Consider the following 24,178-nt stretch of genomic DNA (forward strand, 5'->3'; position numbering starts at 1 on the left):
GTTACAAAAGACAAGGGAATACTACAAATTTTGCAACTAACACATGTGTTCCTTATGCAGTCTGATGTTTGTTGAGGGTTTAACGTAGATAAATCACAAATCCTAAACGTACACGGTTACCTTTGAGTAAAAGCATATATATGACCATGAAATCGAACAAGTAAATAATAGACAGAAAAAATGCTTGCCCTTTAGTTGAAGCAAAACCTGACCAAAGACTCTTCTGAAGAAACTCAAGAACTTGAATATCAGATAAATACTCAGCACCAAAACTACATTTGCAAGTGACAAAGATCATCACCATGGCATCACCAGCAGTGAAGCTTTATGTGGAAGACGATCAAGTGAGACATTGTTTTCCTACTTTTATGATCGATTAAGGCATTGCATAACAGATTAATGTTCTGAGATTACTGCAGGTGGTTATGGACAATGGCATAGTGCAAGTGTATTTATCCAACCCTGGTGGATTTGTTACCAGAATTCAATATAGTGGCATTGATAATCTGCTTGAAACTCGTAACAAAAGTGGAGATAGAGGGTATGCATGTGTTTGAAACTCAGACTCAGATTTGATGAGTGTGCTTCACAATTTTTCCCCATTGTTATGATTATTTTAGATCATGATTTCATAGGTACTGGGACGTTGTTTGGAGTGTAGCTGGAAGTACAGGAACCACGGGCACATTTGAACGGTACATGGTTATAATTTTCGTTTAAAGAATTATCATCTTTTTATTATTGCATCAAACCAAGTAATGGGATGATTGTGAGAATATAAATATAATTTTATCTATTTTAGATATTGTCTCTAAATTTTTTTACTGTTTTATCTCTAGAAATTTATTTCAAAAAATTGAAAAAGAAATATACATTTAAGTTATTCTTAACTTCACTTTCTAAATAGGATTATTGAGTACCAAAATAAATACACTAATAGAGATGATGAAAAAGGTAAACGACATATAAAAAACTTATAAATTTGTTGTCTTAAAATCTCATATTAAAAATATATCTTATATGAATTCAACTATATCTTATTGTTATTAAATTGGATTCATATCTTACTGTCTATAATTTATATGTCATTATTATTAAGTTTGTCCCATGAATCCCTTCCAAACACACAGTAATGAATCTAAGTTGCATGTTAAATGTTCTATTAATTAGCGTTCTTTCCCAGATGAATGTTCCATCCAATGTTTTTAATTTACTTGCATACCCTTTCTTATGTTGGTGAAAACTTATATTTAAAAAATGTTATTTAGATTAAGATTAATTATAGGTATTTTAAATGCCTTTCATAAATTAAGAATATACTGTGTTAGAGATATTCCATGTGTAAATAACAATGATGAAGGTGGTTTTCAATTAATGGTGTGCAGGATTGTGGGAACAAGTTTTAGTGTGATAGTGGAAAATGAGAAAGAGGTTGAAATCTCATTCACAAGTAAGTGGGATCCATCTCTAAAGGGAGAGAAAGCACCTCTTAATATTGATAAGAGGCAAGTTACATATTAAAACCATGAAATCAATAATCTATTAATTAATAGTAATTAATAATTGATTAATCACATTTACACAAAATTTCTGTGCAGGTATGTGATGCTTTCCAATTCCTCAGGATTTTACTCCTACACCATCTTTGAACATTTACAGGACTGGCCTGCTTTCAACATACCTCAAATAAGGACTGTTTACAAACTTAGTAAAGAAAAGTAAGGATAATTAACCTTAATTATGACTAATCTCATGCTTAATCTTGTTTGAAAATTAATTATGATGTTAGTGTGGAAAAACGATTTTGAGAAATTATATTTTTGCAGGTTTCATTACATGGTGGTGTCTGATAATAGACAAAGATTTATGCCTCTCCCTGATGACAGATTGCCAGGAAGAGGGGAAGAACTTGTTCCACCAGAAGCAGTTTTGCTTGTTAATCCTTTGGAGCCAGAGTTTAAGGGAGAGGTAAATTTCAATTCAAAAATAATAATAATACTTAATTAAGTTTTAAGTATCTTTTAAATTTCAGTATTTTTTAATTATAATTTTTAATTATTTTTTGTCATTGTATAAAAAGTAAAATTAAGAATTCTGAAAAACATTATTTCTCTTTGTCATGCTCAAATAATAAAAAGAAAAAAACTCTAAATTTTAATCTTTAAATTTTCCTGAAATACGTCATCTTAGGGACCCTTTATGAAATAATATAATAGCTCAAAGTTGAAATTAGTGATTTCTTTTAATTGTTAAAAATATTTGTAATTAAAAATACCCTTAATTTATAACACTATATATGGTTAATGAAATTTATTATTTATTGATTAAGGTTGATGACAAGTACCAATACTCAAGTGAAAACAAAGATCTTATGGTTCATGGATGGATAAGTTCTCAATCTCAAACAGACCCATTTGTAGGGTTTTGGGTAATCATACCAAGCAATGAGTTTCGTTCAGGTGGCCTAGTAAAACAGAACCTTACTTCCCATGTCGGCCCAATAAGCCTGGCTGTAAGTTCCTTTTTCCAACTCAACTATACTGCATTTCTTCTTGCACTACCGTAACTTCAATCTTTACCACATATTTTTTTTATCTTGTATAATACAAATTTATATTTTGGATTGTGCCTTTAAAAAAAAAAAATTTATTTTAAATTACATGATTTGAAATACAAAACGAAAAAATAATTTTAGATTGTTTAATTTGAAATATGAATATATTTTAAATTATATACAAAAGATTTCATTCTAGATTTTGTATTTTGAAATACAATTTATATTTTAAATTGTATAACCAGAATATAAATATTTAGAATTTATAGAGGTGCAAGTAGAGATTGTCCAATTATAAATTTCATCATTTAATTAACATATAGTCATATTTTTCAAATTTTTATGCATGTTATAATCATGTTGATAATAGACAACATTGTTTGTCAAAATTAGTTATAAAATAACACTGTTTATCGATAACACACTAACACTAGATTACAGATTTAACATAATAACAAAATATAAGAAAATTGATGGTAAACTATGTGAAAAAAAAAAGTGGTCTAATAATTTTGTCAAATGAACTTATTAATGAGGGATATTTTATATGAAATATTTTGTTAGATGTATTCGTATCGATGTGCTGAATGAAAAATAAACACGTAACATTATGTTTGTGTCAGATGTTTCTGAGTGCTCATTACGCAGGAGAAGATATAGTTCTGAAATTGCAACCAAAGGAGCCATGGAAGAAAGTTTTTGGGCCAACTTTTGTTTATCTTAACACTTTATTAGATGGTGATGACCCCAAAGTGCTATGGGAAGATGCTAAAGATAAGGTCTTTTCATTCTCATTATCAACTTGTTAAACTTCTCAACTATTACTTACTATTAGAATGTGAGACTTTTCTAACAAATATTCATAGCACTTTATAAAATCTATAAGAAAATTCATTTGTTTCGAAAAAGCTTCATGAAATATCAAAAAAATCTAAATCCAAAATGGGTTTTAGACGAAGGCAGAAGTTCAAAGTTGGCCCTATGATTTTCCAGCCTCCGAAGATTTTCAGAAGTCTACCCAACGAGGCAGTGTCTGTGGCACATTACTAGTCCAAGACAGGTAAAAAAACAGTTATGATACCATGAAAAATTAGGAACAAGATGAAACTTTTTGCAAAAGCCAAAGATTAAAGTGAGTTACTAATATGTTTCCTATGACAATTTTTGTCAGGTTTTTGAGTGATGAGTATATAATAGCAGAAGGCGCTTATATAGGAGTGGCAGCACCAGGAGAATCTGGATCATGGCAAAGAGAATGCAAGGTTTAAGCAAACGATGGATGCATATGTTTCTTTTATAACCCAAAATTTGAGTTCTGTTTTCTTTTTCTCTGAGTCAAATAATCAAACACTTTCAATGCCTTTTTGTTTGGTTAGGGATACCAATTTTGGAGCAAAGCAAACGAGAAAGGATACTTCTCAATCGAGAATATACGCAGTGGGAATTACAATCTCTATGCATGGGTTCCAGGTTTCATTGGAGAGTATTGGAGTAATGTTCTCCTCACCATAACACCAGGTTCTGTTCTCTGTTAAGTGCATATTGAATCAATATAATGAGGTATTAAACAATCATATCAAAAACCCATTTTCATCATCTAAATGAAAAATCAAAACATCAATCTCTCATTTCTTTCATTTGTTATTGTGTTTAAGCTTAGGAGGATAATTCCTTCCTACTACTGATGAGTTGTTGGGTTTTTTGAACCTTCATTGAAACTTCCAAATATACTGATTGAAAGCTAAAAACCTGAGGAATAATCCAAATTCGAGAATGCCACCCATCAATGTTCATATCCTTTAATTTAATGTACATCATAATTTGAGAATAAACAAGTATTCACTTTACAGAGATGATGATTTGTGAAAGTGTATGAAAAATGCAATATGTAGGTTGTGAAATTGATGTTGGTGAGATTGTTTTTGAGGCTCCAAGAGATGGCCCAACATTATGGGAGATAGGCATTCCAGATCGTTCTGCTGCTGAATTCTATGTTCCTGATCCCAATCCCAACTACATCAATAAGCTTTATGTTCATCATCCAGACAAGTCAGATCCTATTCACACAAATAAATAACAACTTATTCAACATTTGCAGCTTTCTGCTCCCACCAAAACTACTAATCATTCTTAAATTTGGTTCATTCTTCACAGGTATAGGCAATATGGGTTGTGGGAAAGGTATGCAGAATTATACCCAAATGAAGATTTAATTTACACTGTGGGTGTAAGTGATTATACAAAAGATTGGTTCTTTGCACAGGTCACAAGGTATGTTAGTGCGCTAAAACTACTACTTTTAAGAAGACAAATCAGTGTATAAAAACTATTGAGATGAAATTCCAGCCGAGAACATTGTCTTTATAAACACTTATTTCATCCATTAAATCTTATATTGGTTAAAAAATACAGAAAGAAAGAAGATGGCAGTTACCAAGGAACTACATGGCAAATTAAGTTCAACCTCGATGACACAGAGGCAAGTAAAATCTACAAACTGCGGTTGGCACTTGCAAGTGCAAATGTGTCAGAATTACAGGTTCAAAACCTCATGAAAAACCTATATATATATATATATATATATATATATATATATATATATATATGTATGTATATATTTCTCCATCAATTTCTTAACATGTTTTCACTTTCTATGGCTTGTCTAATCCCATGATGTTTTTGGATCGAATATTAAGGTTAGAGTGAATGATCCGGAACAAGACCCTCCTGTGTTTACTACAGGGGTGATTGGAAAAGACTTTTCAATAGCTAGACATGGAATTCATGGACTCTATTGGCTATTCAACATTGATGTGTCTGGGTTTTTGCTAGTAAAAGGTGTTAACACTCTGTTTTTAACTCAAACTGTGGCAAATGGTCCCTTGGCTCGCTTTCAGGGAGTAATGTATGATTATATACGCCTAGAAGGTCCTAACCCCTTTTCTGCTATAAAAGAGTATTAAGTTATATCGTTGAATATGAAAATGCTCCTATCTACAACACCTTTTAAAATTGCATGTATGTTACCTTGTTTGCTTGTATTGGATATGTTGTGTATGAAGATATTCTACATTGGACTCGATTACAAATTGCAGACAGGGGAAGGGTTTCTTCGGCTTTCTTCTTGTTTGCCAACTTTATAATGGTTTTGTTTGATTATTTTTTTCTTAAAGAGGGTTCATGTTTTTTGTTTCTGACAAGTAAAACTGTTACAGACTTAACCTATACTAATTTGAAAAATAAGTAATAATTTCATTCAAATAAAACAGAATTAAAAGATTAAAATTCACTTATATATTACTAAATATCAATCATACAAATATTGATAGTTTCAATTAATAATTTAATTAGAAAATAAAATAAAAATCGTAAATATAGTTAAAATTTTCGATAAAAAGTTTAATTAAGTAATAAAATAAATTGTAATAATAATTTCGTTCTATTAAGATAAACAATTCATTTTTTCTGTGTCTTCTTAAGTTTCTCTTAAATAGCTGCATCAAGATATATTACATAGTTATAAATTACTGGGATATTTTGAGTCTGTTCTTGATATCTTGAGCAGCGTCTGTAGCATCAACCTGCTTCTTGGTAGCTTCGAGTTCAGCTTCACTTGCCTCTTGCTCGTTTCTTGCAGTAATTGTCTTTACCTGTTTTTCACACACAAAATCTTGTATCACACAGCTATTAAAAAACTAACACACAAAAAAACACAGAAACAAAGGACGTGTTTGGATTTCGAACCTGACCCACAAAAAATGCTTTTACATATCGAAAACCTTCTTGTACAGAAGCTGCAAACGATAAGCAACTCCTCCTTAAACGAGATCCAAACGGGGTCTTATTGTGATCTGAAGATGAATTATCCATGTCTTCTTCCCTTTTACTTGAAATATTATTCATAACATTTCCTGCAAAACTAAAAAAAGAAAAATAATATATTCTTCCCTTTGAAATTCAGAGTTTAGAAAGTATTAACAATATCATCTCCATACGAATAACAAATTGAACCAATTTTATGTTTAAGAAACACAATGAGATGAGTTAGAATTACACGTTTCAGGAATCTGATTTCTTTGTTTACGTGGCAGCTATATACATTATCCGTCTCACTTAGGTTTTTGCCATAAATTCATTTATTATTGCAGCGTATCCTTCGATTGAGAACTTCCAGAACTATTTATATTTTTTCTTCTAATTAAAAATATTCTTTAATTTATAAGTTTAAGTATTTTTAACAAGCAAGGGAAGTTATATGTTTGTTTATAAGGCTTAAGAATATCTATTAAATTTGAACTAGTGTGCTTTAATTAGGATAATGGAATGAGTTATGAAGTTAAGATATATAACTTGCTGAAAAATCCCGAATACTGTGATTGGTTGAATTTGGTGTAAATGTATAATCTGAAATCAGAAAGATTATTATGAATGGCTCTTAAGTGCTATATGTTTTTATCATTTGAGCTGTTATATTTGAGGTCATAATTGGTTAGAAATTGTTGTTCATGTTGAACTAGTGAAAAGGAAAAATATTGGGCTAGTTTTTTTTTTCTAAATTGGAGGTTTTTACATGTGAAATTTTAGAAGAATTGGTTTGGGAAGGAACTTGGGGTTTGGACTCAGTTTTTAAGTCATTTAAGACTTGTTTAGCTACTTAGTTTAAAAAAATTCTAGTTTGTACTATACGAACTCTGTTTGGTTCTATTTTGGGTAGTTAGTTTGATTAAATGAACTAAATTCTTGAATAAGTGGGCAAATTGGTAGTCCCTCAAAGTTAAAAACCTATTTTCAAATCAATTATTTGTGTCAAGAATACTAATTTGATCATTTGAAAAGGTATTCATCTTTTGATATATTGTTGAGCGCCACGAAGTTAGTAAGCTCTCTAACTTTTGAGCTCTGGGTGGTGGATTGGGGTGTTGAACGCCACTTTTCCCTATAGGTTTGGATAAAAATTAATTAATATATAAATTTTTTCATACAAACTGTAATTTCAATATAGTTATTATTTCTCTATTCATATATATATATATATATATATATATATATATATATATATATATATATATATATATATTTAAAAGCTCATATAAATTTATGATATACAAAATTGGTAGTTTTAATTATTAATTTAGTCTTGATTTCTTCTAGTTTTAATATTTGTTGTTTTTCAAGTGTCATTATATGTTAATCTTCTAGTTTTAATATTTGCTTCTTTTTTTTCAAGTTAAATCGATTCAATGCGATCTATTATATTAAATTAGCATTAATGTGATTTAGAATGTAATCATGTTTATGTTTAATAAGGTTTAATTATTAATTTGGTTTTTATGTTTTTTTTTAACTCTATTGAGTCTGATTAAATAGAGATTATGTGGTCCCTTTTGTGAAATCAGGATTAAAGATGATCACGGGTGAGTCTAAACTCTCTTCTTTCTTATCTCTTTTTCTTCAATCCTATTGAAATCACCTCTTTCAAATTCAAGATTGACTCCTTTAGATTCAATATCACATATCTAAGATCTTTGATTTTGTCTACTACATCGTCGAGATAGACACATGAAGTTAGTTGTGGCTTTTGGATTCATTCATTCATAATACCGGTTAAGAAGTAGACTTTAAGCCTAACTTGACCTCACAAAACTGGCTTTTAAGTTGAGGTTTGCACTCACTTATATATTATAAATTGACCTTATCTCTAGTCGATGTGAGACTTCCAACAAACCCTGTCACGCCAAGGTGTATACATATCGAGCGTGAAACTAGACATTAATGGTGGTCCGATAATGACCTGATAGTAGGTGAAACAACATGCCCAACAAACAACAAATATCGCTAGGATAGGCACTAACCATAGTTTTGATACCATGTTAAGAAGTGGACTATATAAGCCTAACTCAACCTCATAAAACCGGCTTTTAAGGTAAAGTTTACACACAATTGTATATTATAAATTGATTTTATCTCTAGTTGATATGAGATTTCCAACAATATCCATGGAGGATGCTAACCTAAAAGGGATCATATGTCTTCATGTAAAAAATACAAGACACAATTGAGTTAGAAAATTATATAAATACAAGTTTGAGGTAAGGAGACAAGTGATTACATTTACTACGCATTTAATATCCAAACTTTCAAACTCAAATTACTTTGGCATTCGAGCATAATGGAACGAGTGCATATATGCCCTCATTTAGCCTTTAATATTGGATTCTTAATTGATTTTTGTACTTTAACATAATATTTTAATTAGGATTTGTTATAATTGGGTTTATTTAGCATGAGATACAAAAACATGTTAAAAATAACTTTTTCAATTGCATAAATATTTTTCGGATATTTTGACTTGTGTTAGTGCAGCTGGAGCTAAGTTGAACTCATTGAGGTATGAAAATAAATTGGTTAAAGTTTCATGACACTCAACATCAGTTGGGTGATACAATGCTTAATTGTAGCATCTTTACATATCTGATAACCAAAAAAATACGTTTATTTACATTATTTCATCATGGAGCAAAGTTTAACCAAAAACTTAATAAAATAATGTCATTTGACAACATAATAATCCAAGGACATTGTAATTGTGTTTAGAAAAATGCCATGTGAATTTTACCTGGATGTAGATATAAACTCGAGGAATACTTCGGACATTCCTGTATGGTTTGATTGACATGATCTTTTAACATAAATCCGTGGTGAATCTCTCGGAAGTTTGGCAAATTTATGAGTCTTATAATTTTCAAGTTCTCTAATACTACTTGTTTTCCATCCTTATCCATTTCTTCTAAATCACCACCATCAGGTTCATGTTCAAAACCAAAAGCACTACAATATCGCAGAGGTTTTGAAGGCTTAGAAAACCTGTGGGACCTTTCCATATGAAATTGAGTTCAGGTATATTGGAAAGGGATAGAGACTTTATATCCAAGTTTAGTGGATGAAGTAATAAATCTTCCAATTGGTTGGATGTGTTGGTGATCGACCATAATATTTCATTCTCCTGTGTACACAACACAATTCACTGTTAATACTTTAAAGTTTATCACTCTACTCATCAGATTTTATTCATCAGTGGGTCTGAATACAACTCAAAACATAATTGATCAAATAGATAATAAATACTTGTTTATTGGAAGACATAAAAGATTATCCATGATTAATTTAATTTATAAATATATTTTCCAATTTCAAACATAATAAGAAAATAAATTATAATGTTGATCAGAAAATAAAAGTAAATGATAAAGAAAAACTACTACGATATGATTGTTATGCTTAATGCATTTAAACAATATCACTCGAGAAACTATACCGATTTATAATCACATATATTAATTTATGTTTAAAACTCACTATTTTAATCAAGTTAATGAAATAATAATAAGGCTTAATACCTCTTTTAGTCTCTCTTTATAAGGGAAATGTTCAAGTCCGTCCTACCTTTTTTAAAAAGTTCAATGTGGTCCCAACTTGTGAAAAAATTGTCCAATTAAATCCTTTTTGGTCACGGCGTTAAATATTTAACAATCCACACTAGTGGAAAAACAACTTTCTATAACAGACTTATTATAACGGATAAAAATTATCCATTATAATAGGTTGACCGGTGGCAGAATCGTAATAAAAGTAAAACATATTATAACGTAGTTTTGTATATTAGTCATAATATAAAATGCGGTGGCAAACTTGTAAATAAGTTTAAGATATATTATAACGTAGTTTTGTATATCCGTTATAGTAATAAATTTTTTGATGTATTATAACGAAGTTTTAAAAATCAGTTATAATATCTTTTCCTATCTGACTTTTCACGTTTCTCTCTCGCTATCTCTGATTTCACGTTCCCTCCTCTCTTCTTCTCTAAATCGCGCTCTTCCAACAACACTCCTCTCTCACCATCACTGAACCACATCTCGCGTTCACTCCTCACCGAACTACATCTTCTTCATTGCCTTTGAGCGTCGCCTCAAACACCAAACCTCATCTTGCTCTAGGTTTTCCTTATCTCTTATCTTTTTACCGATTGTTTTGCTTTTTTTCTTCATTTTTCACTGATTGAGATTGGTTTCTATCTATTTACACCGATTAAATCTTCGTTCCAACCTTTTCCACCGATTAAATCCCTTCCTACCTCGAACCCTAGAATCTCCTCCGAACAAACCTTCGAATCTAGGGTTTGCTTTTGATTTCACCGTCTTCCGCTGTGTCCTTGTTCGCCGAATCGATTTTACACCAGAATCATGGATTCACGACGATCCGCCTCGACTAGGAGTCATCACTCGTTTATCATTCTTTGGTGTAGTATTCTGTGTAGTCTTATTCATCATTCTCTGGAGTGGTGTGGTGAGAGAGAGTCTATGTGTTGGTGTGCTGGTAATAATGGCTGAAGAGGAGCTTGGTATACTCTGTTTATTGTGTGATTTGTATTTTTATTATTATTTATTTTCATTTGTCAAATGTATGCGCTATTGTTGTGCAGTAATGGAAAGCATGAGGTCGTGATTTCTTTTGTTCACTACCTCGTGGTTCTAGAAGGTGCTGATGGGGACAAAATGCCAGGTAAAAAGATTTTGGGGTTTTACTATTTTTTGTGATAGGCTTGGATTAATGATGTTGTTGAAGTTGCAACATTTATAAAGCATCAAATATATGTTGTTTCCCATTATTTTCTCCACAAGCCTTATTTTTTTGTGTGGATATACTAAAGGTTATAAGAATTTGTTCAGGCTAAGTTGTTTGCTGGTGGGGATGATGCTTGGAAAGAACGGGAAGATGTTGTCCTGGCCCTTGGTGCCATAGGTGAAGGTTGCATCAATGGTCTTTATCCTCATTTGTTGGAGGTAATTTTTAATTTTCTGGTTCTAATTACTCAATCCAGAAGCAACTGGTTTGATTGGAGGAAAAAATGTTGAGCTTGTTTTAAAAATTTGATTAATGTATGCTTGAATGATTATATAACTTAATGTATGCATGCTTGTGTCTTTGAATATGTCATTAATTGCATTTTAGAGTTAATAATGGCTACTTCCTCGAAATTTTGATTTGTTTTAGAACTTAGAGAGATATTTGTGAGGTGTGTAGCAGTGCTGTTATAATCTCATTATTATCATGTTCCAGTTCAGTAATGTCATACCCCTGCTCTGTTGTATTTCATGGTGTTAGGATATATTGCTTCTATGTGATATTGTGGACTCTAACTTTTGGAAAGAATAGAAAGTTCTTCATTTTAGGTTCTTGAAGGTCTTATAGTCCAAATATGCTCTATGGTCCAGAATCAAGGTTTAATCCCCCTAATCTGGTCACAGGAAACTTCACGTCTAAATCTTAAGCATGATATCATATGTATGCCTTACCATTTCCTGAATACTAGCACTTTCCGAGTTATGTTTTTTTTTTTCTGTTGAGCTTGTTATTCTCCCGTGACCCACTTTTGTTGCTCCTGGACCACTCGTCCCCAATGTCGCTTTTCTAACAAATCCATGGTTAGTTAATCCCTTTTCCTTCAGATGATGCAAGCATTATGCTGAAAAATACCCGCCTAGTGTTTGTTGATTTGTTCATACCAATTGTACATAATAGCAGAAAAATTATGTAGGAAGTGTACATATTGAGTTCTGATTTTGGGTTTATAAATTAAGAACTAGAAATTTATGGTTGATTATGTGTATTTTTCTGGTTGGTATATATATATATATATATATATATATATATATATATATATAAGGATCATCTTTAAACAACATAATGTTGATGCGGAATTAATATATACTTGAATATGTTGGATGAAATATGATGTAGGGAAGTGATTATAGCGTTGCATTGCATATTCCCTGGTTGTTGTAGTTTTATGAATGGTTTCGAGATTCTTGAAAAGTTATTATGTGTGAATTGATGCTAGGATAGAATTTGTGGTTGTTATGTATGATTGAAAATATATGATTTCTGGAAATATAGTGGAATATTGGAGGAACCGAGAATGATGCTCTATTTCTCACTTTTGACATGCTAATCAAAGTATGATAAACTTGGTTGTAGTGTGAGTATGTTGTATGAAGAAAATTTACTAGCTGTCCTTTTTTTTTTTTGTGGAAATAGAATTAGAAATTTTAGTACATAATAATTAGAGAAGATTAGAGTTTCTAATTTGACATAACATTGTTAGATTTTTAAACATTCCTTAAGCACATAAATTATATGTTTTACTGCACTGAAATGTTATTGAGTGAATGGTATGGACGCTAAGGATGCTTTAAAAGAGAATAAGTTAACACCGAGCGTAGTGCCGTTATGATTTGCTGTAATCCAGTTTGTAACCTTGAGTTATGAATTCTAGGTTAATTTTCTATTGGTTGATACTATTATGAAAGTTGGATTTAGGTACTTGCTAATTCAGAATTAAAATATAATGGTAAGGGTGCTGGAAGAAAAATGTATGTATGCAAATGGATTGTTATTCTGGATTGTTATTTTGTTTGACTGATTTTGTTTTCATTTAGTCTTAGTGCCTTATCCGGTAGTTGCTGATAATTTAATATTTTTGCCTGATACAGAGAAGAAAGCTAGAAGCCAAGCAACACAGACTTGGAATAAGACCCATTAGTCTACATTTTTGATATCTGGGGAATTTAGAAAGGAGGGGAGATGATTTGTAGTGAACATTATTTTTTTAATCTATGGCCCATTTGATTTGTTTTAAGAGGTTTGCTTATATTTATGTACAAATAATATATTAAATATTGTTAGACATTTTAATGTATGAAATGAATTCCATTTTGTTTATTATAATACATGTTATATTGATTATATATTTGTTTATTGATTATAATACATGTTATATTGATTATATATTGATTAGATAAAAAGATAATACCAGAAAATTTGATTGGATGTCAAAATGTAAGCATAATTTTTTTTTTAAAAAAAATCACCTTTTATAACGTACTTTTTTTTCTACGTTATAATAGATATTATAACGTACTTTTTTGCTACGTTATAATAAGATGAATCTATTATAACGTACTTTTTTGCTATGTTATAAAATGCGCAGACCTACTATAACGTTCAGAACTATGTCCCCAGTTTGTACGTTATAATAGGTCATTTTTGTACGTTATAAAATGTGATTTTTGCACTAGTGCCAGCTGACAACGTGGAGTGATCTGTGCAACGTGGCTGTTTAGCTTCATAACGTGGCAGTGACAGTGTTTTTCATTAAAGTTCACGTGGCAGTGATTAAAAAATTCTGAGTTAGGGTTTGGGTTGTAGAAATCGCGATTTGGGGATAAGCATTTTGGAGGAATTGGAAATCCGAATTGGGTATCACCCTGGTGGTATCACTTTCAAAATAAATAACACAGCTTGTGGCATCAACAACATGCAACTCAATTAGGAATAAAGGGCTTTCATTTGGATATTTCTGATAACAACAAGCTGCAACTCAATTAGGAAATTTCTGATAAACTCTAAAGGCTGATTCGTCGGAACCCTTCGTCCGTTCACCAATAGGCCAGGGCAGTATTCTGTTCTGCTGAATTTAATCTGGTCCGCGGTGAGGAAACCTAATTTGCGGGCTTTGTTTTCTTTAGGGGACGAAGGGAAAAATTGCAGAGTGTAATAAGGTTAGTGAAGTTTAAATAGGATTTTCGAGGCACAGAAGCACTAGAAGAAGGCAGTAATCAAAATTGATTTTGCTGGAATTGTGTTTTGGAGCTGTTGTGATGAGTTCGTGCTGAATTGGGCTATAATTCGTATAGCTCTGGTCTGACAGCATGGGTTACGATTCGGCTAGCCCCTCGCAGGATGGGAGGGACGAAGGTAAGTGTTTGCAATCAAAATTGGGGAATTGGCGGCACAAGGAAGCTAGGATTTGGGAATTAGGGTTGCCACGCAGTCAGAGAAAATGTACACGTCATTAACTTTTGTCTAGGGTGATAACTGCACCGTTAAAAATTTGACGCCGTAACCAAAAAGGATTAAATTGGACACTTTTTTCACAAGTTGGGACCACATTGAACTTTTTAAAAAAGGTAGGACGGACTTGAACATTTCCCTTATAAAGAGGGACCAAAAGAGGTATTAAGCCTAATAATAAATATATTACCGTTGGAGTTGTGTGTTGTTGGATATCTGAAGCATTCGTCACCTTGTGTATGGAAGAGTTGAACAATTTTGGACAATCCAAATAAAATAATACATTAGGACTTGGGAGATGTGCATGACAATTAGATTTGGTAAACAATAAAATGTTAATGTATCCAAATTAAACAAATTTATTCTCGTATTAATCTGCTGGAAACTTGGGTACCCTACAACATTATGTTCCTTTTCACTACCAAATACATACTTCAACTTTGGGTTCTCCCAAATCGTCACACTCTTCAAACTTAAAAGCCCTTCGACAAAAAACACAGAGAACATATACTCCAAAATCTCACATCCATGAATTGTAACAATCCTTAATTTAGGGAGCGCCAAAGAATAGTGACTTTGAGTGCTTGAAAGAGCATCATTCTCTTCTTCAATTATGTGTCTCAATGATCTGCATTTATATATTGTTAGATCCTCTAACAGCTCTAGAGTTTGGACAATGGATGACGTGAAGAGAGAAGCTAGCATTGGGCATTCTGATATTGAAAGGACTTTCAGATTGCATAGCTTTGAGTTTCTTGGAAAGGATATGCTATATAATTCACCACAATTTTTTATCTTGAGCTCTTGTAAATTTTGGAGAGAACATCGAGAGGAGGGATCACAAAACAGCTCTCGAAGGTTAGGTAAGTCTACCAAACTTAAGTAAACAAGGGTGGAGAACACAACTTCACTTTGAAGTAATCTGGTATTGATAGTGTTATCAATGAGACATTCTATCTCTTTACAGTCTCGGAGTTTCAAGGCTATCAACTTATTCATGCCTTGTGGATCCATGGATGGGATTATATTTTTATAATCTCCCTTAAGGTCCCTCAAATAAAGTAACTTTGCTCTTATAAACAGATCTTTGACTGGTAATGATATAAAACGTTGTGCAGCAACATGAAATCTATTTATTAATAAAGAAATGCATAGAAATGCATACTTCTATACTTCGAGTAGTTATCAATACGCAACAATCCTTGCTGCTTTCATCAAGCGGAATACCTAAGGCTTCAAAGTTTAGTTTTTCCCATACATCATCCACGATTACAAGAGTTGTACCTTTCCTTAATCTTTCTGATAGTCTCTGTGCTCTTCCTATATCTGATTCTTCTCTAAACTTGAAGCCCAATTGATCAACAATCCAATCTTAGATAGTTATGATATTTAGAGATTGAGACATTGTTGCCAAGACAACCTTCTTAAAGAGTTTCATCTCTTCAACTTTTTTACCCACTTCTTTTGCCAAAGTAGTTTTCCCTGAGCCTCCTAATCCAACTAATCCAATTAGGAAAGCACTTTTATTCTTTAATTCTTGTAGAAGCTTATTGTAAGATTCTTTTGTAGAGTTGAACATAAAGAAATCGTTGGAAGAATAGTACTTCATGCCTGGAAGTTCAGTAATCCTTGAAAACGGTTCAAATTTGCTATTACGATGGAGCTTAATCATTTCAGTTGTTTTTCTTTCTATTTCTTTTGCAAGAGAATATTGACATTGCCTTTTGAAATAGCTTTTATTCACATGCAATATTCTTTCTTCCAACATTTTCACTTCTTCTAAGACTTTTTCAACATCTTTCAGCCACTTCTCCACACTTGGCTTAACTTTTTCAACTTTATTGATGGCTTCTCTAATTTGCTCATTCGCTCTGTCTCGAGTCAATTCCAATTGTTCTTTGGCATTTGGAAGATTCGAAGCAAAGTTGTTGAAACAACACAAGTATTGAGCTTGATGTAAAATTGGATGCACTGCGTATTCTGCAATCTTTGTTGCGATGGAAAGTATTGGGAATAAATATTCACTACTGTCAACAAGAGACAGTAGTCTTGTAATTTACAGTTAGTTAGTTTGTTACGATTGTTTTACAGTTTTGTTTGTTTACTGTTTTGGGTTTACAGAGCTTCTCTGTTGCAGTTTCAGGTATACAATTAACAGAGCATGTAATATTTTTCATACACACCAAAATAATACAAGAAAGAGTTTTTCTTACCTCTCTCTTTATCCTCTCCATTTTTGTCTTCTTCATCACCTCGAACAGTGGTCTCCTTCGTCGCCGGATCGCTCCTGAAGCAGCTCCCGAGGCGAAGCTTCTCGACGCCCTAATCTCGCTTCTCCCTCAAGTTTATCGTGGTCTGTTTCTGCCACGCTGGAAGTCACAATGCTTGGCAAATACCAAGCCGCATTGGACTGGGCCACACACACTGGATTAAGTGCACAGTGTTGGGCCGTTTGTAAAATGGTATCAGAGCAGGTCTAGTACCTGCTCTGCTTCCGTTGGCTCTGATCTTGGCATCCTTACCCTTCTTGGTATCTTCTTGGTATCTTCTTGGACTGGTTCTTCCACCATGGATCAGATGGATCAATTTTCCAATCCATCCAGCCCCTATTATCTACATCCAGGTGAGAATCCAGGCCTCACACTGGTTACTCAGACGTTGAATGACAGCAACTACTCCTCTTGGAGCAGAAGTATGAGGAGAGCCTTGCTCTCTAAAAACAAGATAAAGTTCATTGATGGGTCTATAAAGAAACCCCAGAAGAATGACCCTTTGTTTGACGTATGGGAGAGATGCAATGTGATGATTTTGTCTTGGATAACAAAGACTCTATCACCACAGATTGCAGAAAGTGTCATATACATTGAAGAAGCCAAAGAATTGTGGGATGAACTGAAAGAAAGATTTTCCAAAGGTGACTACTTCAAGATTTCTGATTTACTTCAAGAAATACATTCCATTAGGCAAGGAGAGAGAGGAGTTAGCCAGTTCTTTACTGATCTAAAGATTCTATGGGAAGAGTTGGAGTCTTTAAGACCCATACCTATTTGTACATGCAAAGTTCCATGCAGCTGTGATCTGTCACGAGTCTCCTTGAAATATAGAGAAATGGAGCATGTGATGTGCTTTTTAAAGGGGTTAAATGATTCTTACAATACTGTTAAAACACAGATCCTTCTCATGGAACCCCTCCCAAATATCAACCGGGTTTTCTCACTCATTATGCAACAAGAAAGACAAGAAAAACACAACTCTGCAGATACAAAAATCCTGGCAAGTGTGACTGACAAAAACAGTCAGTGGAAAGGCCAAGGAAGGGGTTCTGGTTTTCGTGGCCAAGGAAGGGGAAGAGGTAGAAATCCTAACTATGGTAAACAGTGCTCATACTGTAACAAAATGAACCACACTATAGATGAGTGCTACTCTAAGCACGGATACCCTCCTTGGTACAAAAAGGGTGACAACAATCAAGATAAAAAGGCTGACTGGAATTCTGTAAATGCATGCCAAAACAACACTGAAACAGAGGGGACTTCAAGCACACAACAGACTACTAATGGTACTACTAATAGCAATATTTTCAACTCCTTTACAGCTGAACAGATGCAGAAGCTTCTCCGAATCATGGATAAAATTGATGAGCCTACCCACAAGGTCAATCAAGTTCAAAGGAATGACACTGAAAATAGAGAAGGTAATCTTTCCTGGATAATAGACACTGGGGCCACAGACCATGTGACCCATGATAGGACCAACTTTGTCACTTTCTTTAAAATTAAACCTATCTCTGTTAAATTACCAAACAACACTGCTCTCACTGCTGAGCATGCAGGAACAGTACAGTTCTCAAAAGATTTTATCATTTTTAATGTTCTTTACATACCTGAATTTTGTTTCAACTTGATTTCTGTCCAAAGTCTTATTAAAGATTTGGACTGCAGCTTAACCTTTACCTCTAAGACTTGTCAGATAAAGGAGAACCATACTTTGAAGATGATTGGATGTGCTAACTCTTGGAAGGGACTCTATTACCTACAAGTTTCGCCTAAACCTGACCAGAGATACATTGCTAATACTGCTTTCTCTTTTAAGAACACTGATGTAAATTTGTGGCATTGTAGGCTAGGTCACCCTGGAGACAGGGTTACAAAACAGATTTCTGAGAATTTTCCTTATGTTACAATTGACACTAACATTGTTTGTGATACCTGCCACTTTGCTAAGCAACGAAAATTACCCTTTTCTAAGAGTGCTACTGTCACTGTTGAATCTTTTGAAATTGTGCACTGTGATATATGGGGCCCTCTTAGTACCATTTCGGTTCATGGTCATAGGTATTTTCTTACCATAGTAGATGACTATAGTAGGCACACATGGGTTTTCCTAATGAACAATAAAGGGCAAACTAGAGATTTATTACAAAATTTTGTTGTTAAGATTAAAAATCAGTTTAACAAGACAATCAAAACCATCAGATCTGATAATGGTCCTGAATTTAGTTGTGTAGATTTTTATAACTTGCATGGAATCAATCATCAGAAGAGTTGTGTTGAAACACCTGAACAAAATTCTGTTGTTGAAAGAAAACACCAACACATACTAAATGTCACCCGTGGTCTCATTTTCCAAGCTAATATCCCTAATGCCTACTGGTCTTATGCTATTGGTCATGCTGTTTATCTCATAAATAGGCTGCCTACCACCACTCTTAACAACAAAACTCCCCATGACCTTCTCTACAATCTGCCCCCCACATATTTAAACCTCAAAACCTTTGGCTGTTTATGTTTTGCCTCTACTCTTACCAACAACAGTAGCAAACTTGACCCTAGAGCAAGAAAAGGAGTCTTTCTAGGGTACAAAAATGGTGTCAAAGGCTATATTGTGCTTGACATCAATACAAAGGAACTCATCATCAGCAGAAATGTCATCTTCCATGAAGATATTTTTCCCTACAGAAATCTGCAGGTGAGCAGGGAAGACTGTCATACTGAAAAGGACAGGGCCAATACTCTCATTGATCTTCTAAAGGATCCCTATACCACTGATGCTGACAGACACACAGGGTCAGATATCACTGATCCAGAAGAGGTCCAACTGCCTTCTGATGATGAAGACAGCAGCAACAATACAGAAAACAGCCAAGAAAGTCAGAGATGTAGAAGATCTGACAGACCCAGAAAGACCCCTGGGTATTTGAAGGATTATGTTCACCAGGTTAACCATTCCTTGACTGAAAAGAATTCTTTTAAAACTCCATATCCAATCTCTGATCTCTTGTGCTGTGACAATTTTTCAGACAAACATTTAAGATACACTATGGCTGTCACTGGAAATAAGGAACCAAAATCCTACAGTGAGGCCAAAGGCATGAATGAATGGGTAGAGGCAATGCAGAGAGAAATCAAAGCCTTGCAAGACAATGACACTTGGGTTTTGACTTCACTACCTCCAGGAAAAATCGCTATAGGATGTAAATGGGTGTACAAAACAAAATACAAAAGTGATGGAAGCATTGAAAGGTATAAAGCCCGTTTGGTGGCAAAAGGATACACACAGCAGGAGGGCATAGACTACCTTGACACTTTCTCCCCTGTGGCTAAACTTACCACAGTACGGCTACTTATTGCTCTAGCTGCCTCAAACAACTGGTTCCTACACCAACTAGACGTTGACAATGCTTTTCTACATGGAGATCTTAATGAGGAAGTCTATATGGAGACACCCCCAGGTTTGAATGTCTCAAATAAGGGACAGGTTTGCAAACTAATCAAGTCATTATATGGTTTAAAGCAGGCCAGCAGACAATGGTTTGAAAAACTTTCTACTTTCCTTATAAATGCTAATTACACCCAATCCAAATCTGATCATTCATTGTTCATTAGAAAAACACCTACAAGTTTCACTGCTCTGCTTGTATATGTTGATGATATTGTGCTAGCAGGAAACTCCATGGTGGAAATCAATCACATAAAGAGGCTTCTACATAACAAGTTTCAAATAAAGAATCTTGGAGAGCTCAAATATTTCCTAGGAATAGAAGTGGCCAGATCTAAAAAGGGCATCCATCTATGTCAAAGAAAATATGCTTTGGACATACTGGAGGAAACAGGAATGTTGGGATGCAAACCTTCATCTACTCCCTTCCTAAGTGATACAAGCTCACTATACAAGCCCAACAACTATCTGGATGACCCAGGACCTTACAGAAGGCTAATAGGGAAGTTGCTGTATCTCACAAATACCAGGCCCGATTTATGTTTTTCAATTAATCTGCTTAGTCAATTTGTACATTCACCTACTGATCACCATTATCGTGCTATACAGCACATTCTCAGGTATATAAAGTCCAAACCATCTGAAGGATTGTTCTTTGCAGCTGATTCTCCTATGTAGCTAAAAGCCTTTAGCGATTCAGACTGGGCAACGTGCCCTGACACAAGAAGATCCACAACTGGTTTCTGTGTCTTCCTTGGATCTTCCCTTATCTCCTGGAAATCTAAGAAGCAGAGGACCGTTTCTAGATCCTCCACTGAAGCCGAATATAGAGCCCTTGCAGCCACTGTATGTGAGATACAGTGGCTGAGTTATCTCCTAAAGGACCTTCAGATTGAAGAGACAGGAATCCCAGCCTTGTACTGCGACAACAAGTCTGCAAGGCACATAGCTCATAACCAGAGCTTTCACGAACGGACTAAACATATTGAACTTGACTGCCATGTCGTCCGTGAGAAAATCCAGGAGCGCCTTCTAAATCTTCTTCCCGTGCGATCTGACGAGCAGCTGGCCGATATCTTCACCAAGTTTCCTCACCGCGTCAAATTCAAGACTATTGTTCCCAAGCTTGGACTGATGACAATACATCGTCCAGCTTGAGGGGAGGCTATTGGGAATAAATATTCACTACTGTCAACAAGAGACAGTAGTCTTGTAATTTACAGTTAGTTAGTTTGTTACGATTGTTTTACAGTTTTGTTTGTTTACTGTTTTGGGTTTACAGAAGCTCTATAAATAGAGCTTCTCTGTTGCAGTTTCAGGTATACAATTAACAGAGCATGTAATATTTTTCATACACACCAAAATAATACAAGAAAGAGTTTTTCTTACCTCTCTCTTTATCCTCTCCATTTTTGTCTTCTTCATCACCTCGAACAGTGGTCTCCTTCGTCGCCGGATCGCTCCTGAAGCAGCTCCCGAGGCGAAGCTTCTCGACGCCCTAATCTCGCTTCTCCCTCAGGTTTATCGTGGTCTGTTTCTGCCACGCTGGAAGTCACAATGCTTGGCAAATACCAAGCCGCATTGGACTGGGCCACACACACTGGATTAAGTGCACAGTGTTGGGCCGTTTGTAAAAATATCCTCCATTTGAATTGACTTGGTTCCTAAACATGAATGAGTTCATCACTCTTTAGTTAATTACAAAATAGTATTTAGTCATGTATTATAGCAAGAGATGAAGCAATGAAAAGAAAAAATTAAAACAAAAATTTGTCATATGTACCTATGACAGATGTTGTTAGAATAGTAACAATAATAAAAGTAGTCGTTGTTGGTGCTTGAATGCCTTGTTTTTATCTAAGAAAAACTAGTATTAACTATGTGCACACAAAATGTTTGTATGTATATGGTTTTTTACAATGCATTAACTATTTATGACAAAATATAAATTGATTAACATATGCCTTAATGTTTAAAGACTAAATTGCATAAACATGCCAAGAAATGATTGGAGACTATCACGTGCTTTTTAACATTTTAAAAAACTAAAACTTTGTTTACTTGAATGGATTTGGAAAAGAATGATTGAATGAATTCGAAAGAATTTGAAAATAAATTTTTTGTTGTTTATTTGAATGAATTTTAAAAAATTTAGAATTCTGGTCTTTCAAAATATATCAGACAAATATGTTTTATAAATAATTATTTATTTATATAAGAAAATAAATTTATTATATTCTTTCAACCAACCAATAAATTAATATAAAAATAACACGTGAAATATAGTATAATGATTAAAGATATTTTACAAGTTATCATAAAAATGGATTTTATTTAAAATTAAATATAATAGAATGTGGATGTTAATTAATAAATGAATCAAATTAATTTAAATTTTAAACTTAAATGTACTTATCCTTCGATAAAATGTATCGACAAGTATTTTATCAACAGTATCAACCATTGCTTTTATATAGGAAATTTATTTTACCAATAGAATTTTACAAAAGCTAGTTTAGATAGAGATGATTATACATAAAGGGAAGGAGTGGATTTTCTCGACATTTTATCACCTGTGTCTAAACTCATCATCATTCAACTGTTACTTGCATTAACAACTAGAATATCAAATAACTTGATATTCGTAATGCATTTTTACATGGTGAGATTCATGATGAATATGTAGATTCCTTTTAGTCTTCATATTACTTATCCTAATAAAGTATGTTGTCTTCAACAATGTACACTCAAATAAGTCATTCGTTAGTAATTTGCTAGCTTAACATCTTTATTTTAGGTTGTACTAATTGTACCATAGCAGAGGTTGCATGTACCAATTTCAATAACCACTTATGTTAATGCAAGTATACCTATTGGCATGCCCATGTCTCCTCCTAGCTCTACTTTTATGACGTATTCCACTCATAAATCCTCTATTTGATTAATCTTCCTATAGATGATTCATTGGACGACTCATTTATCATAATCCTAGCCTGCATTTTTCATTCTCCATTCAGGCTATGGTATTCTTTTACCTAAAAATACACTATTCAATTTCTTTGTGTATCTTAAATGTTCTCTTATATCATGTTATTCAAACTATAGTTTTTCGAATCTCATTTGAGGCTTAATAATATATGTTTTAATCCAAAACTCATGTTTAAACATGATCAAATGTGATCCATGTAAACCTAATTTGCACTAATGATAAATCAAGATTTCTCTCTCCTACTTTTATTTATAAATGTCCTAACACTTAAATGTCTCTCATCACAGTTTTTTTTATCATGATATATTAATAACTATTTTAATAACTTTTTTACAATAGGAGATGTGTCACCATTTTATTGGTCTGTTTGAATTTATTTTCAAAAAAAATATTTGAAAAATCAATCACATGTCATCATGTATGAGTTATAAAAAAGTTGTTTAAAAAACTTTTTCTTTTTTTTTCTTTGCACCTCTCCTACCATCAAGAAAGTCCATGAAGGATGTCTCTCACTTAGAAAATGACCAAATTAACTTTAAATCACAATAAGTAAAACTCAATTTAAAAGTTGGTAATAAAATATTATCTACTAAGGTGATACTATTCAAAGTTGGCTAAGTTGACATAATTGAATCGACTAAATCGATGTTATTTAGAAATAATGTAGAGTTAACTTTGTTGATACTTAGAGTCAACCTTTAAACATCAACACTAGTTAATTAACATGTATGGTTTTAGAATTTGTTACATATCCAACACAAATATGATAGGATTATGATACTACTAGTAATTAATTATAATGTCAGATTTTTAGTATTGATTTTTAAGTAACGCTTAATATTCTTTTTTTTTTTCTTGTAATATTAACATTTTAAGTTTTTGTTGATCAGTAGTTATAACGGTGTACTCTAATCATCTTCTTTTTGTTGTTTGTAGGAGCAGATAGAGCTTTCTATGTATTAAAGCTGTTTTAGAATTTTTAGAGCAGTTTGGTCTTTAATCAT

General features: G+C 33.1%; 1 protein-coding gene, 1 long non-coding RNA gene and 2 pseudogenes across 7 annotated transcripts; 2 read left to right on the forward strand and 2 right to left on the reverse strand.

The window, feature by feature from the left end:
* The first annotated feature begins 183 nt into the window (after nucleotides 1-183).
* On the forward strand, nucleotides 184-5,689 carry LOC124819950 (uncharacterized; annotated as a pseudogene). Its single transcript, XR_015780832.1, has 15 exons — nucleotides 184-344; nucleotides 420-541; nucleotides 636-695; nucleotides 1,386-1,505; nucleotides 1,599-1,718; nucleotides 1,827-1,968; nucleotides 2,330-2,512; nucleotides 3,178-3,333; nucleotides 3,508-3,614; nucleotides 3,726-3,816; nucleotides 3,931-4,089; nucleotides 4,407-4,603; nucleotides 4,709-4,825; nucleotides 4,967-5,093; nucleotides 5,251-5,689. The product of XR_015780832.1 is annotated as an uncharacterized LOC124819950 (transcript).
* LOC124819941 (uncharacterized) lies at nucleotides 4,471-6,712 on the reverse strand. 4 transcript variants are annotated; one of them, XM_088094548.1, is made up of 4 exons: nucleotides 6,609-6,712; nucleotides 6,299-6,465; nucleotides 6,083-6,204; nucleotides 4,472-4,611 (listed from the first exon to the last, which is right to left on the reverse strand). In XM_088094548.1, the coding sequence occupies exons 2-4, from the start codon at nucleotides 6,455-6,457 to the stop codon at nucleotides 4,605-4,607; spliced, it is 288 nt and encodes a 95-aa protein (XP_087950674.1). In that variant the 5' UTR covers nucleotides 6,458-6,465; nucleotides 6,609-6,712; the 3' UTR covers nucleotides 4,472-4,604. The 4 variants fall into 4 exon arrangements, with proteins under 4 accessions (XP_087950675.1, XP_087950674.1, XP_087950673.1 ...); XM_088094547.1 differs by having other exon boundaries at nucleotides 6,299-6,473; nucleotides 6,609-6,690; XM_088094549.1 differs by lacking the exon at nucleotides 6,609-6,712 and having other exon boundaries at nucleotides 4,471-4,611; nucleotides 6,068-6,204; nucleotides 6,299-6,602.
* Nucleotides 6,713-10,355: 3,643 nt separating this feature from the next.
* LOC124819960 (uncharacterized) lies at nucleotides 10,356-13,362 on the forward strand. 2 transcript variants are annotated; one of them, XR_015780589.1, is made up of 5 exons: nucleotides 10,356-10,551; nucleotides 10,701-10,955; nucleotides 11,037-11,116; nucleotides 11,284-11,397; nucleotides 13,108-13,362. It is a non-coding gene; the product is annotated as an uncharacterized LOC124819960 (long non-coding RNA). The 2 variants fall into 2 exon arrangements; XR_015780588.1 differs by having other exon boundaries at nucleotides 10,359-10,955.
* Nucleotides 13,363-13,942: 580 nt separating this feature from the next.
* LOC124819902 (uncharacterized) lies at nucleotides 13,943-17,037 on the reverse strand (annotated as a pseudogene).
* Nucleotides 17,038-24,178: the final 7,141 nt, after the last annotated feature.

Source organism: Vigna umbellata, chromosome 7 (genome assembly GCF_029865625.1).
Source record: "Vigna umbellata cultivar VRB3 chromosome 7, Vumbellata_1.0, whole genome shotgun sequence".
In the NCBI taxonomy this organism is placed as follows: Eukaryota; Viridiplantae; Streptophyta; class Magnoliopsida; order Fabales; family Fabaceae; genus Vigna; species Vigna umbellata.